General features: G+C 33.0%; 1 protein-coding gene and 1 long non-coding RNA gene across 2 annotated transcripts in view; one reads left to right on the top strand and one right to left on the bottom strand.

Annotated features, from left to right (window-relative positions):
* The window catches only part of LOC117123225 (organic cation transporter protein-like), a 13,743-nt gene extending 8,318 nt beyond the window's left edge, over positions 1-5,425 (top strand). The window contains exon 10 of the mRNA XM_033269075.1: positions 135-5,425. Coding sequence (XP_033124966.1) covers positions 135-195 — 61 coding nt within the window. The 3' untranslated portion in view covers positions 196-5,425. The remainder of the gene's footprint in view (positions 1-134) is intronic.
* Positions 5,426-5,881: 456 nt separating this feature from the next.
* On the bottom strand, positions 5,882-14,097 carry LOC117123221. The gene is made up of 2 exons (XR_004447827.1): positions 13,952-14,097; positions 5,882-7,801 (listed from the first exon to the last, which is right to left on the bottom strand). It is a non-coding gene; the product is annotated as an uncharacterized LOC117123221 (long non-coding RNA).
* Positions 14,098-16,282: the final 2,185 nt, after the last annotated feature.

Genomic DNA, 16,282 nt, shown 5'->3' with positions numbered 1-16,282 from the left:
TAGACAAATAAATGTTAAATTTATATACATTCACTAAATCAACGACGAAGATGAACAACGTTGATGATAGTGATTAACATAATGGTAAGTTGTTAATTTAATCAATATTAAAACATTTTAAATTTCGCTCACAGAGACAATACACCCCGCCAAGCAGACGATATGTGCCAGGATGAATTGGAATCAATTATGTAACTCTCCATTTACGTGTATTCGAGGCTCAGATTACCGTTTGGTTGTGATTTGTATTACATAACTGGACAGTAACGCGAAAATAACAGTTAATTGGGACACTAGTTTGTGGTCAGTTAGTGATGGTGGTAAGCGAAGTAAGTGGTAAATTGGATATCCACTCGATCGTCTGCAGTGTATACGATGTTCTGTACGTCTGTCATGCGAATAATAGGCTCATGAACTGGTTGCTAGTAGGGCACTCTCGGTGGAAGCTGCTGGAGCCAGCATAATGGCGCAGAGTACCTGAGTGTACACTGCAGTTATGGCGCTCGACACTATCTCAAAATCGGTGGTGTGCTGATTCCTCCTCCCCTTAGCGTTCGCGCATGTTCAGTTCTTGAACAAAGCGTTCCTGTTGGACGATTGTTTGATTTGTTTTTTTTTTTGTTTTTTTTTTTGTGAAAGGCGCTATATAAATACTTGACGACTGACTCTCAGAATTATATCCATGTAGACATTTGCATTTCGTAGATAATTTTAATGTATCTATTATTGTGTTTTTAAATTGGAATTTCCAAGACACTCTTAGTCTTGAAAACGGCGGCAGTGCCCATAGAAAACTTCTTTTCGCACTGTGACAGTGCCGTTAAAAAAACTGCAGCCTTTGCGCACTTCGGCAAAATAAAAAAAAGTAGATTTTTACCCTCCGCTAGAAAACAGTATTTTTTTCGCACTGCGACAGTGCCGTTAGCCACGTCCGTCTTGGGTCCTCCAAATCGCGTCGGCGACCTTTCCCCCTAATATTGGAAACTATTAAAATTGTCCATTGGTAGAATATTGTTTTTTATTTTATAACCCACTTCTTTAACCAGTTGGTCTCTCTTGTGTCATATGTCTATCTATCTATCTGTATAATTGCTTTAATGAAATTTTTAACTTTTCAATATTGTAATAATTACTTAGTGATAAAAATTAGTATATTATGAATAATAATTAACAGTAAATTAATATAATCAATAATAATATTTTACGTATTGAAATCTAAAACTTTGGACACATAACGAGAGACGACAAACAACTGGGCTTAATGCTGACACGTAGAACCACCACCCAAGATTTTTTGATAAGGGCTACTTTATTCTAAACTTATTTATGTCTTTCTTAGTCGTAATACTCTTTCTTTGGCCTATTTAAATTGTTATTTTATCCTGCTTGAATAATTTGCAACTAATGGTAAATTCATTATATATTTTTATTTATATAATTTGTATTCAGTTTTAAATATTGTGTTGAATTAATTCATTTTGTATATTTAAAATTGAAATGTTGTTCTTTTCCTCTTCTGAATATATTTTTTTTGCTTGATTATTTCATTGGGGATACTTACAGTAGTCTAAATTTATTTATATACTATTAATTAATTAGTTTCATACTCCCTTTTGTCTTGTTTTACTGTGTGTATTGGGTCCCTAATAATCAGCTTCGGCTGGATTGACTAGGCCTACTCTCATTAAAGATTGTTGAAATAGATAAATTAGTAGCAAAAGCACACTTTTATATGACAAATCGTTCTATGTTTTTTAATATATGGAAGATCGTTGAAGATATATTGTCCCCTAAAAATGAAAAAAAAATCTTCTAAAAATAACTTTTAAATTAATTTGCTTATTTTGGCGGTAACATACAAGAACTTACAATTATACTATAACAAGAGACGAGGTGGTCAGTTTGTTTTATTTAAACTAAAAACACATTTTTTAAACAAAATGTTCGTCCTTCGGTGGTAAAAATACGATTATTGATGAAGTAATTATGAAATAAGTAGGTAACTAACCAATGTATTGTTATTTTCAAAGAGTTGATTTAACACCAACAATTATTCTTCTTCAAAAAGTAACATCTGGAACCTAATGGACAGCATATTGCTGATTCAAATCAGAAGCATTAAAACATAGTAGATTAGTAGAGGATGAAGAATGATTTATGAGATTCATATCTGTAAATTAAGTTTACCAGCTCATATACGTTCCTCTGAATAGGATTCTAATTAGCTTACACACGACACATGCATGCGTGCAAGATATGTTTATATTTTAGATCCAAAATTTTAATAAGATCAATTCTATTTAATAAAATTGTACTAAAAACAATTAATTAAATTATGTTTGGTACCCTAGTTCCTCTAACAATACGTAAACATAACCGGTTACATATAAAATAATAGATTTCTTTTAGCATAAATGTCGTAATTATTATGTTAGCAATTATTATATATTAGTTCAATCTAAATTTTCATAGAATTATAGTCAAGATCTTCAGCGGGAGTGCGTGAGTATGCTAAAGTTACAGGCTTCACATTCTTGAAATCCTCAGCGTCATTGATTGTTTCTGGAAGAGGGCGGTTCAAAGTTTCCGACAACAACAAAGCGACTAAACCTGAAAACAGTGACAGCGTAGCAAATAGCACCATCGGTATCCACGTAATGGATCTTCCCTGTGAATACCAAACGATAGAAGAAAAAAAATGTAATGGCGATGTAGTGTCAATATGGAGGACACGTACCCCCTTGTTGGGTCATCTCATTCGATCCGCTCGTATATAAGTAAGGGATGAAAACGATTTAAATAACATTTGACCACCCGCACCCACACTCATTCCAAAGCCACTTACGACTACTATTTTATCTAATAATTACTTACATATATGATAATAATAAACAAATAATAATAGTAATACAGCAAACATATCCATGTTAATAAACACGTTTTGTAATATTATTTTAGTAATAAAATATAAAATCAAGCCGATTATTCAAATCACTATTACAAAAAAAATCAATATTTTTCTTCCCATTCATTTGAAATAGGCATACACACACACACACACACACACACTCACTAAATGTTGAAACAACGGCTTTTTAAGGCCTGGGAAGTGAAATAGTGTTTAGCCACGAGAAAAATCATGGTGGTGTCATTACAAAATTCACGACAGTTGTGTGGAGCACTGTATTCAGACTTATCAAATTTTATTTGACAAAAACATGCGACATGCCTTTATATATTATAGTCATGATGAAATCACAGCATGACCATATATAGACACATTATGACTATCTATGGGCATACAACACAGTTTTTCTTTAAAAAATGACAACCTGGACAGAGCTTTGGTTTATGACAGCAAATAACTTGACACAATGTTGCAGCAAAGTTCAGAACGGTCAGAACTCAGAAATCCTGCAATGTATTTATCTTACCGTATACATAATAGAAGGCGCGCACATACCACCAATTTGATAATTATACTTATCAAATTGGATAAAGTAAAATTGCAGTAGACGCATTATAAATAATATTAGTAAGCGCAACAAAAATTATATAATAAATCAACAGTGGCGGATCCAGGAATTCGAAAGAGGTGAACCAGGGAGGGACATTCACAGGCTGAGGAGCCACCCACCTCATCTCCACCATGGTTGGGACTGAGGTAAGAACATTTATGGTTAGGGCATCTCTAGATGGCTAAAAATTACACTCTCACACTTAAATTTAAATATATTTTCTTTTTGTTTTTTAAATGAGGGTTGTGGGGGGGGGGGCTTGAATCTAACTCTGTTCGAAACATTCTTTATCCGAAATAGTCATAATTATGAAAAATGGGCATGAAAAACCAGATGACATCATAAAAACAAATATATGGACCCTCGCCTCAGCAGTCACTAAGACATACTCTGAGTCAGGTGCCGACTCGATGGAGTTTAATGTTATACCCAAGGAAGGGTGCCGATCTTTTGAAAGGTGGAGGGTAGGACATTTTGTGTGTCAACACCAACTTCGGACCCACCATGTTTAGGGCTGAGATGGGAAAATTTGAGGAAATAATACCCCTAGGTGGCTAGAAATGATACTTTTAGTAAAATTTATCATTATCACATCATCATTAGTCAAAATGAAGCGCCCAAAAAATCTTTTTATCAGTTATTTTGTGCAACCACAGCGATATTATTAATTGGTGTGTGATATAACATAGATGAGAAAGCTTAAAGCAATGTTTTTTTATGTACTTTACATACAACAACAAAAAATTGATACATATAAATATGAATATAAATAAATGTATATATACTTATATATATATACTTATATATATATGTTAATATATAAGTATATATATATATATGGAAGGAGTGGAAGGAGGCTATAATAAGTTCGGAAGGTGAACTACCGAACTTTAATATATAGCCACCAATTATTGATTTGCTTGAATTTTGTATTTTGAGAATTTTATCCAATTTCTTCTTGGTTTTTTATTTTAATCATTCTGTTCCCTGGTATGATAACTTAGGCCCTATCCTTTTTACTAAAATTGTTCTATTGTTTTAAAGTTATTGCAGGCTTACTATTTTACTAATCTGTTCCGGAGGTTTTCTGAATAAATTGAAATTAATTGAAATTGAAAATTGAATTTTGAATTTTGAGCAATAAACCAGAATTTTCTCCCTAAATCCTTAGAGTGAATATCGTCAAGGCATACTGCATGTGTTACTTCGTATAAATCAATCTTGTCAATTTTGGCCCTTAACCATTGGGATTTCTTTTTCTTCGTTTTTCGTGCATTTTTATAGGATTCCAATTCATTCATCATGAAACAATATTGGGAACATATCTACTGTTGTTTTTATTACATTTCTGCTGATTTCATATTATAAATGAATTTTATTTGCCTTGAAAATTATTGCTAGGCCTATAAATTAGTTATAATTCTACTGTAACTAATTCTGTCAATAAAAATAAAATTATGAAGAATTGTATGTCATCATTATATGAAAATATGCCAAAACCCCTATTTAAGGGACAATTTCACGTTTTGGTTAGTGTCCCCTGTATACTTGAGTATAGTCGTGTCAAAAGCCATACGTTGAATTGAATTGATCAGCCTGACTCTTTGCATGTCCGCTTTGCTTTCTATATTTGCAAATTCGGGCCCTTTTTAACGGGAATTCGACAGTAAGGAAGTTCTCCGGATTCTATCGTGTATCGAGCCCTAGTTCTTGGTAAAGTGGGAAATGCTGTCTGTCTGTAGATTCTTTGTCTTTGTGCAACTCTTCAAGCATTATTCCATTTGCAGTGTGGAAAGACCCAGTTCCTGATAGTTCAATAAAATGTGTCGAAATTGTCAAAATATGAGTGATAGAACAACGGCATAGCCGTATTCCTAATTACTTTGGTTCATAACACATCTGAGGCAGTGTCTGGCTTCCACAAGGGCATTTTCTAACTCAATGGAACGGAACAGTAGAGAAAATCCGATCAGAATGACAAAATAAACTAAGTATCCACTGGAAGGAATCCCAATATCTGCAGACGGATCCGTTTCGGCCTTCTAGGCCTCATCAGTGCAGCTATGGTACAGACCCAAACGAAACGTTCGACCAGCTTAGGTAGGGCCCAAACTGGTCCCACGACCACAATTGATTACAGAGCCAAACCAAGGTATATATACACAGCCCAGGTGTGAATGCAAATAGTGGAATACAGGCTATGCCATTGATGCACGGTAGAGATTGCATCTTTAGATCTCCGATCTTGTTCACAAATTCACGGACATTTAAAGATCATTATCTAAATGGAGTACGAAGTGAAAAAAATGTTAAGATGTCGCCCTGATTCAGAACACACAAACACTATCATTGAGTACCACACGTAATATGCAATCGGTTTATATTGTTCAATACATCAAATTCCACCATACAGCGTAAGATTGATAACATTTTAAATATCTACGTTGTTTTTATTTTCTGGAGACAAACATTTTTTTTTCTTTTTGACGAACACAAACTTGTGCTGGTCAATTAGTCAATCAATCAATCAGTTTATTGCATTTGCATCAATATATTACAGTAGATGGTCATCGCCAACGTAAAATTTCTACCAATGCAAATACGGAAGTCCAAGTAAGTTTAACTTGTATTGGGTACCGTGCTATCTTAAATAAATTCATTTAATTATACATTTTACATTCATTCATTTATTCTACACAGCAGTATATTGCGATAGAGTAAGATATTTTAAAACATTTAAAACCAGCAAAAAATGGTTTTCGTGGACAGAGATAACCAACCAGTGGTTTTACCTTAATAAAAAAAATTTAAAAAAACATATTCTTTTATTTTATTTACACATGGTGTACCGAAAGTTTGTTGTATGTTTATTGATACTCGCCATCATGCAAACCTTCAAGAAATATGTTTTTCAGAGATAATTTGTTACTTAGAGGGGAGATGAAATGATGAAGCCTGACGAGTTGAATACAAGTTTTTCAATTACTGTTCAATGAAAAGGGTGTCTTAAAAAGAGTAGGTATCCTCTCAGTTTTTAACTAAAACATAGATATACCTCTGTTAAAGTCAATGAGGTCAGATATTTTAATAATTGTTTATTGGTAAAATAATGGTGTTAAGTGCGCTAGTCTACACATATTGAAATAGATCGAACAGCTCGCTTTTTGAGCAAAAGAACTGTTTTGAGAAATTCTTGAGACACCGGCATCTAAATAAGAAAATTTTATTTTAAATATGGTAAAATAAGTGAATCATAAATGAATCCTAAAATAATACCTGGTACAAATGTTTGTTTAGTTTGTGTATAGTACTGATATTAACCGACTTACAATAGTTTTACACAGGTTTTGGGTTTCATGCAAATCTGTCATCGATGTGTATGCCTAGAAATTTGACAATAACACAATTGTCAAATTTACAGGTGTCTGTAATTCAGAGATAGTGTTACTAAAAAAGCATATAATTGGGTTTTTTTTCCAAGATTATGATGGAGTCGATTTACATGGATCCAATCAATTATTTAAGGAGTTATTGTTGACGGCATTACAAAACACATTTTGATTTTAATGTAATGTAATATATACTCGAGTCATCTGCAAAAAGAATAAAAGATAATAACTGTGAACACTTCACGAAGTCGCTTGTATGATGAACAACAGAGGTCCCAAGTATAGACCCTTTGGAAACCCGACACCCCATAAAAGCCTAATCGGATTACCATCGAAGTAGATCAATTGAGTCCTACTTGTCAAATAACTTCTGAATCACTCCAATGCCTTACCACGAATTCCATTGCAAGTCTAAAGATGGTAATGACTTTACATTATCTTTCCTGGTATTGTGTCTCTCAAAATGTCATCAGCTGGTTCGGTCTTCGGTTAGTTTTAATTATGTTTTACAAGTACTTACACAAAAAATAAACATTATGATTATTATTATATTACAATTTTACTTTGCTCAAAAAAGTGATGAATTACTCAAAAATTGTTCAGTCTGGCACTGCAGTTGGGGATGTTTAATCCAAAGGCCAACCCTTTGAGAGCAGACCTGCCTGGGTAAAGCAGCAATACCATCTCCCATTGACAATTCCAAGGGTTCGCCTCTCTCTCGAGAATCTTCCATGATTGTACGTCTTCTCGATGTGAGCCCTCTGATCTCTTGCCTTCCAATCGTTCCACCACGCGATTATGGCTTCATTTTCGTAATGGTATTCGCGGGTGTCATCAAGAGCCCTTTCTCCAGCTTTGATGGCGGCTGTTATTGCTGCTGTTGCTAGAGCCATTCTAAAATTATTGTAAAAAAAGTAGAACAAATAAATCAGTTTGATATTCCAACTGCGCATGTGCACAATAACATTTGTCATAGTCCCTAAGTGCAAAATACCAGGATTGTGCCCGGATTTACCGACCTAGCATCTTATATTTTTTTGGCTATCAGTCATTGCTGTGGAAGGCATCTAAAGAAATCCGCTATACTAGCTGATGGATATTATAGTATAGGCCTACTAACGGAGGGCTTTCATAAACTAGCCAACATACAGATACGATAACATATTGACACAATAGTTTTATGATATCTCTGTATGACATTGACTTTAATAAAAGCAAAGCATGTGAACACGAGAAGTGCGGTAGTATCACGTGTATTCTTGTGCACTACAAGCCATTCATGTATGCTCAGAAATAAGGATTTTAAAATTGTTTTAGCTTAAATACAAATATACCGAGATTAAACATTGGTTTTAACAACATTCAATATTTGCATTACTAAAAAACAAAAAAACAAAAAAAAAATTGAAGTATGAAGGTTAAGTTTGAGGTTCTAAGTACAGTTTCACTAATGTCTATTCATGGTCTTATAACTGAAGATCACAACTACCGATATATTCTCATTCAATAACCTCAAAAGCAATTGAACCATGCCCATGCACTGGTGTAATTATAAGGAACATGTTGCGGTGGACTGAACGAGTTTAACGAAACTTGCAGCTGAATTTAGTTGAAGTATCTTGATATTGCAATAATAAAGTGTTGATGCTATGAGAGCGTGCTGAAGTTTCTTTGCTGCATCTTCATTACTGAAAAAACGTCTGATGTGCCTGATATTTCAGAAGTGGAATTTACTGATTTGAATACATTAATAAATTATGTAGCTTGAAAGATTGTCTTGTTAAAGGTGACACCGACGTTTCGTGGGTATTAGGCAAAGACATTTTTTCGATAGTTTTTTTTTCGGAGTAAAATGAATACGCACTGTAAAATACTATAGTCTCCAAGTAGAAAATCAGAAAACAAGAAAACAGCACTAGAGCCAATAATTACGCCGATTACAAACCACAACTCTCTTTAAATATCAGCAGACCGAACATGAATGCGACAGCCAAACAAAAAATAAAGTATTTATTACGATTCTCAAGGTTCTTTATAAAAGCACAGTAAATACACACAATATTACAGCAGCTCAGATAAGGAAGGATAAGGGAGCAGTAAAAAATACGGAGGATGTTATTAGGTAAAAATGATAATCTAGAAATTATACCAATGCTTTTGGAAATTTTAAGTTCAATTTCAGTGATGTGTTTTTTCAAGGTTAAATTGTTGTCTAAATAGACAACAATTTAAATTGATGTCCAATCAGAAATGCTGATTGGACAGAGGGAATGACACAGTTATCAATATAAATCTTATGGGTTGAAAGGTCAATATTTTTTAATTTTTAAGGGGTCCCAAACAGGATCGATAGAGAGTTTATTCGCAGCAAGTATTGGGACATGGATATTGAATTGGAATTAACTGTACGAATAATGATTGGGTATTTTGAGAATAAAGAACGGTAGTGTCATCGGCATAGAGAAAAAAAATTGAGAATCCAAGAAGAAAGATGAATGTCATTGTTGTGTAAAATAAATAAGAGGGGACCAAGTAAAGAAGATTGAGGAACACCACAGGTAACTTAACTTAAATTTGAAATTGAATTACAATAATTTGGTAAATTGGGCACGATTAGAGGGATAACTTTTAAAGAGTTTAAATGCGGGTCCGTGAATTCCATAGTGAGATAATTTTTGTAAAAGAATATTGTAGTCAATTGTGAAAGATGGCGTTTTTCAAAAGCAGTTACAAGTTACAAGTCGATGAGAGCCATGGATGTACTGTGTCCAGATTGTTATATTTGCAGATAAATGCAAATGATCGATCGTAGTTTACTCTTTCCAAGGCATTCGAGAGTATGGATAGAATTGAGATAGGGCGATAGTTGGAAAGATCAGATTTATCACCAGACTTATTTATATATAGGGGTAACGCGTGCTAACTTCATCCTGTCTGGGAACACAACCAGAAGATAATGAGAGATTTCAGGTTGGGAAGAAAGCCTTTAAATGATTTGGTGACATGAGGAATTTTGGTAACAGGGGACAATCCAATTTCTACAAAGTACTTGTTAAATGCGTTGAAGATTTTTTGAGGATTGAGTCATTGTGCCATCACAATTAAGGGAAGCATCTGATTGTTGATTTTTCGATTTATTAGGCAGCGAATTAATGGTCTCCAGTAGTCTTGATATAATGTTGATGTTTGAGAAAAGTGTTATGAAAATGCTTATTCTTGGCACTCTTAATTAGAGAGTTTGACTTGTTACGGGATTGTTTGTAGGCTTTTTCCTTTCGCTTTTTTACATAGTTTTGAAGTGGGAAATGTTTATCATAAAGTGATTTAAGGTATTTTCAAAGTTGGTATAAGCTATATTAGGGTCTTGGGAATGAATAACATTGGGCCACTGCTGAGAAGACTCTTTATGACAGAATTGTTCTAAGGCTGAAGAATTAACTCTTCTGAAGCTCGGCATATTACTTTCTTCTTTATCTGACCTCCTTGCCCCATTAGAAAAAAAGTAATATTAAAAACAGGTAAATGATCAAAAATATCACTATACAGTAATCAATAATAATAATAATAATAATATGTCGTTCTTATATAGCGCTTCATGCCTTTACAAAACCTCTAAGCGCTTCAGATTACTACCCCGGTCATTGGATCAAACACATATTGAACACCAAATTAAATTATTAAATTAAATTATGTTATTATTCCATAATATTGCAGCTAGTAATCAGCGCAGTTGTGTTGGAAACTAACAGGTAATCCATTTAAGTTGTGATGTTCAAATTGATTGGTGATAATGTTATCTAACAGGGAAGCAGTATCCTACACTGGATAACACATACGATAATAATTTCTTCCTTATAAATTTAATGGTTAAGCTTTCCAGAAAGTTTCATTCAGATCATTTGATCCGTTTTTTAAATATTTAGTCTAGAAGGTTTTCTTTTGAATGGTCCTCATATCAACACCCTACTCCAGATCGTCACAAAAATGTAGTCATTTTTTACTAGACCTTGACAAACTATTATATACAATTTCATTTAGACCAATTGATTAGGTTGTTGAGATAATTACGTTTTGAACGTCAACAATTTAAATGACCATCAAATGTATATCCTACACTAGATCGTCACCAACACATACGATTGTATTCCTTTCAACTTGGTTGAACTTTCCCAAAGGTTTCATTCAGATCAGCTGACCCGTTTTTTATATACCTGATGTAAAGTGTTTTCCCTTCAATCCCTTTAATTGGTCCTCACATGCACACCCCCACTCTAGATTTACAATATTAGGAGGCGCCTGCTTGATATATGAGGCATGTTGTGGCGAAACGGTAAAGTTGTCGCACAGTCTAGTATTGAGTAAATGAGCTATAAAATATGGGAGCTCAAAAAATTGATAAAAAAAAAATCAAAATTTGTTTTTCACTGTAGGTCAACAGTTTAATGTCTTATTAATCATGTCCCAAAGTATTAGTTGTGGAAGTGGTTAACAAATTGTTTATTTAACGTTATAACAAATAACTTTGAAAGGCAATTACTCAAAATCCTGTTTATCTTGACTCTAAGAGTACTGTACTTTCACTTTCCAATAACTTATGTTTGAAATGTCCAATTTGAATGAATGACCTCTCATTTTAAAGATCACATACTCAGGTATTTGAAAATACCAATAACTTGAATTTAAATTTTTGCTACAACTTAGCCATTTTGCCACAACATGCCTCATATACTGTCGGTGCTTCGCAAAGTATGGAAAGCACCCAAGCATGGAAATTTACCAAAGTGTCGGGCGAAATAACCCAGTGCAAAAAGATAAAAAAATCCCACGATAATATGGAAGAAAGAAGAAAAAAGATCAGCTTTTCCGGCTACTGCTGGGAAAAGCCAATAAATCAGAATTCAAACAATGGCTTTTCCACATAAGCCAATAACGTTTTCTACAGAAAATGCTCACGCGTCTATTAATATATTACTCAAGGTAACTTGAATAATGCGATGTGATGAACTACTAATGTTAAAATAATAAAATAAAATACAAGAAGATCAAGTAATATTGAAACATGAAATAAAGTAAAACATATATAATGTTTCACTATTATAATTAACATTGCGTTTATTAACCTCACTACACTCCAGCTTGTCTGTCAGTATTTGCTTTCAAAATCATTTATCAAAACATCATTTTATAATTACCATTCATTTTTTTCATTATATGCCAATTTCGCTAAAACACATAATTGTCAGAAAAATAAAAATATTAATAACCGTCACTGTCATTGATGATAATTAACATGATGTTCCTTAATTAACAGCATAATTAATATTTACGCCCAGTGGTAGCGAAAGTCGAGGAGGGCCCCCGTCAGAGAGAAATGGCGCTTGTTTTCTGTGGTATTTTTCCTTTGTTGAAATGAAGTGATTTGAAAAGAGTTTTACTTAACAAGTACTGTTACTAACGCACAAAAAAAATGACTACGCTCAATTTTACTGTACTGTACTATAAAGTATTTAAAGTATGAATTCTCGCTTGTTTGCGTTTGTATTATATGACAATTTCTCGTTCAATATTTTGTAGATTCGTGTTTGTGTAAAATTGCTATTTTACGATATTTGAATTGACTTGACTCAAAAATGCCCTTAATGGTAATACGCCGAAAAGGATGGTGTGGCTACGAATTATTAATTCCAGATTTGTGCAGGCATGGCGGCCTGTAAATTGTAACAAAAGGTCTTTCTCAAATTAATATAATGATGATGATTAAGGCTAAAACGTCGGCATGTATTTAATAATTACGCTTATTATAACCTAGGTTCACCCTAATAGTTTATTTGAATTGCTGTTGAACTTTGGACATGTTGCAGTACTGGGAAAGTGTCAATTACGCACCTTACTGATAAACAAAACGAAACAAGTCTCATGATCTTTGTGAAACTTGTTTATCTAGTTTGCAAATATTGCATAATCACGGCTAAATACTCCTCAATATCTGATTAAAATGATAAATTTTCAGCAAAATGTCATACAAAATATTACAGGGACAAAACACCTTAAACGTAAATGAAATACAAAATCTGTTAATGGAAAGACCTTTGTATTAATTCCTCAATTCCTCCATCAGTCTTTTTGGACATTGTACTGGCCTTTTGCTTGTTTTTTTTTTTTTTTGGTCTTTTGCTTGTTTTTTTTTTTTTTGGTAACTTTTTCAAATGAATTTTATGCTTTTTATATTGTGTATTATTTTAATGATTGTACTGTTTTTTATATGAGATGCGAATAAATCAAATCAAATCAAATCAAAAACTGACAATTTTTAAAAAACGAGATTTTAGTCAATATCAAGGAACTAATAATTTGGAACATATTGATATATTTCAGTATGCTCAAATCCCACTAATTAACAAGTAATTAGCAACACAAAAAGGTAGTGAGAGACTAAAAATACAGTAAAAACCACCAGGAAACAGGGACAAAATCAACATGCTCCATATTTCTTAATTACTCAAAGCAATGTAAACATCAGTTGCTTCTTTTTGTCATGGTGGGGCAGTAGGTCTCAGTAATGCATACATAAGGCCGTGTTATGATAAAAAAAAATATGGCATTTATAGCAGTACTTATTGTCATCCCCTCATAGGTTATTATTAGTTTTAGTTTAGTTTTATCAAAACATCATTTTATAATTACCATTCATTTTATTCATTATATGCCAATTTCGCTAAAACACATAATTGTCAGAAAAATAAAAATATTAATAACCGTCACTGTCATTGATGATAATTAACATGATGTTCCTTAATTAACAGCATAATTAATATTTACGCCCAATGGTAGCGAAAGTCGAGGCCGGAGAGGAGGGCCCCCCGTCAGAGAGAAATGGCGCTTCCGCAAAGGAGGAAAGCAAAACCGCAAATCGTAGTGGAAAAAACAATTAAATTCTATGTAATTTCTACAGTTTTTGGGAAACTTACGTCCATTGAGCGTGCCTGTTAACTATCATTTTTCACTTTTATCGTTTATCTTATAAAAATGTACGTTCATACTCACTTTTTTAAAGGCAAAACTCCACAGTGTTCTGAACTGAATTCTTTGAAATCTTCGTGTGTGATATAAAAGGAAATCATGAAACGATGTGAGGTATACACTCTTTTATAGGCTGCAAAATCGATATTCATAAACAATAGTATAATATGATTGGTTGGTCCCGTCACGAGTCCGGGGTTATTCCTGTTCAACTTGCTTTAGGCCTACACGATAGGACTCATTTGTTTGTAATAAACATAATTTAGGGCAAAGTCTATAATCTTGATGGAGGGCGTATGACCTCGATGTTCTACGATTATCTGAAGATTGGGAACGGGACGCGAATTTTTAATTTTTTTTTTCCCTGGACGTTTGAGGCAGTGACATTGGTGGCGCTATAGATTCAATATTATATACTTTGAGTTCCTCTATAGGTAAAGCATAGAGAGTTGAGACATGAGGCGCTAGTCGGAGCATGGAGGTATAGCCTTCCGTGCATGAATGAACACAACGCCAATGTTATAGTGTGGTGATTGCATAAATAACAGACAATTGAAACAGAATTAATACAAATATTAATAAGAAAATGTTATGTCATTTGATAGTAAATATCTGTTAATTAACGTGTGTTTAAAATTTATAACACAATTCAAAAAAGAAATCATATTATGATTAATTATACGATATATAATATAATTATATAAATAACTGCTTTTACATTTCATTATATATAAATAATCGCTGTCGCAAAACCATTATATGCATATAATGCTTGGACTTCAAACTCATTATATGTCGTGTTATCGTGCCAAGGTCATTATATCTAAATAATGGTTTCTTAATGCCAATTATATATAAATAACCGTTGAGGTCGAGTGTCATTATATATAAATAATGACATCGTAGGAAGTCATGGTTTATAAATAATTCGTTATGCAAATTACGAAGTAATAAATATTCACCAGTGCTTAAGTTACAATTAGGGCCTATTTATATATAATGAAATCAGTACACTAATTATATATAAATAATGAAACCGTTAACGCAATTATTTACATATAATCTTTTAGACGTAAATGCATTATATATAAATAATGGGTGATCTGTTCAATTATATGTTAAATAATGAATTATATATAAATAATTGTGTTAAATAATAAATTTACACTTGTCACCTCATAGAGAGAAAGGCCACACAGGTTTGGTAGATGCCAGCCTATGCAGTGGGGTAGCTAGGAATAGCGTACATATAGGCCTACATTCATACTTGTTTATCAAAGCTCCCTGGTCTGGGTTGGCAGTATAACAAATGAATTTCAATTTTGAAAAACAAAAATTAAACATGAAAAATTAATTAATGTGAAATTTTTATTAAATTGAAATGAACTGAATTATACGATTCACCCGTTTAAAACTCTTTGATAAGCCTAACAAACAGGAAACCCATCATAATTTTAATTTATTTAAAGAGTATGCTAAATTGCTGAAGCCGTCTTCAAGGCGAAAATTCGATAAATCAAATCAAATGTATTTGATCATACCAGAGGGCCTGTCCACTGGCGGTGCGTCCAAAATTCACAAATAATATATGCCTATTTAAGTAATAAATTAACATTATCATTAATATTATCATTATTTTATTATAGATAATGATTTCTTGTTTTTTCTTCCTGCGTTGGTTTACTTCATTAACCATTGTTTTCTGCGGTATTTTTCCTTTGTTGAAATAAAGTGATTTAAAAAGAGTTTTACTTAACAAGTATTGTTACTAACGCACAAAAAATGACTACGCTCAATTTTACTGTACTGTACTATAAAGTATTTAAAGTATGAATTCTCGCGTGTTTGCGTCATTACGATAATATTTCGTGTCGAAATTCGATAAAACGGCAGTGAAGGTCGCCAAAAACCACTAAATTTGGTCATTTTTCAACTTCTTTTTGTAATAACTTCGCAAATACTTCATCGATTTTTTTTGGGAAAAGATAAAACTGATCGGATCGGAATTTAATAATCATTACAACAATTACAAATTTATAAGTTAACACCTTTATCGGACTTTTGATTTTTATCAAACCCACTCGTGTATTTTTTCAGCGTAAAAACAGTGAAATCTGCCGAAATATCCCAGCTGTCTTTAACATAAATCCCTCTACAGTCGAAAGTTGTAGGCCGGGAAAGGTCCATTCGAAAGCCCTTTAATTTGTCTTCTAAATGTATTCTAAATATAAGATTGATCGGTTGAGTAGTTTTATCGGACCAATCAGATTTATGAGAATCATCCAAAACTCCTCACCACATGCTTAAGCATTACAAGCATATGGCAGTCTGACGCTCACGTGGATGCAGAGCTTG

This window comes from Anneissia japonica, unplaced genomic scaffold (assembly GCF_011630105.1).
Source record: "Anneissia japonica isolate Jap-2015-1 unplaced genomic scaffold, ASM1163010v1 scaffold1258_len173354_cov150, whole genome shotgun sequence".
NCBI lineage: Eukaryota > Metazoa > Echinodermata > Crinoidea > Comatulida > Comatulidae > Anneissia > Anneissia japonica.
Note: the sequence above shows the minus strand (reverse complement) of the source record. Positions and strands in the feature narration are given on the sequence as shown.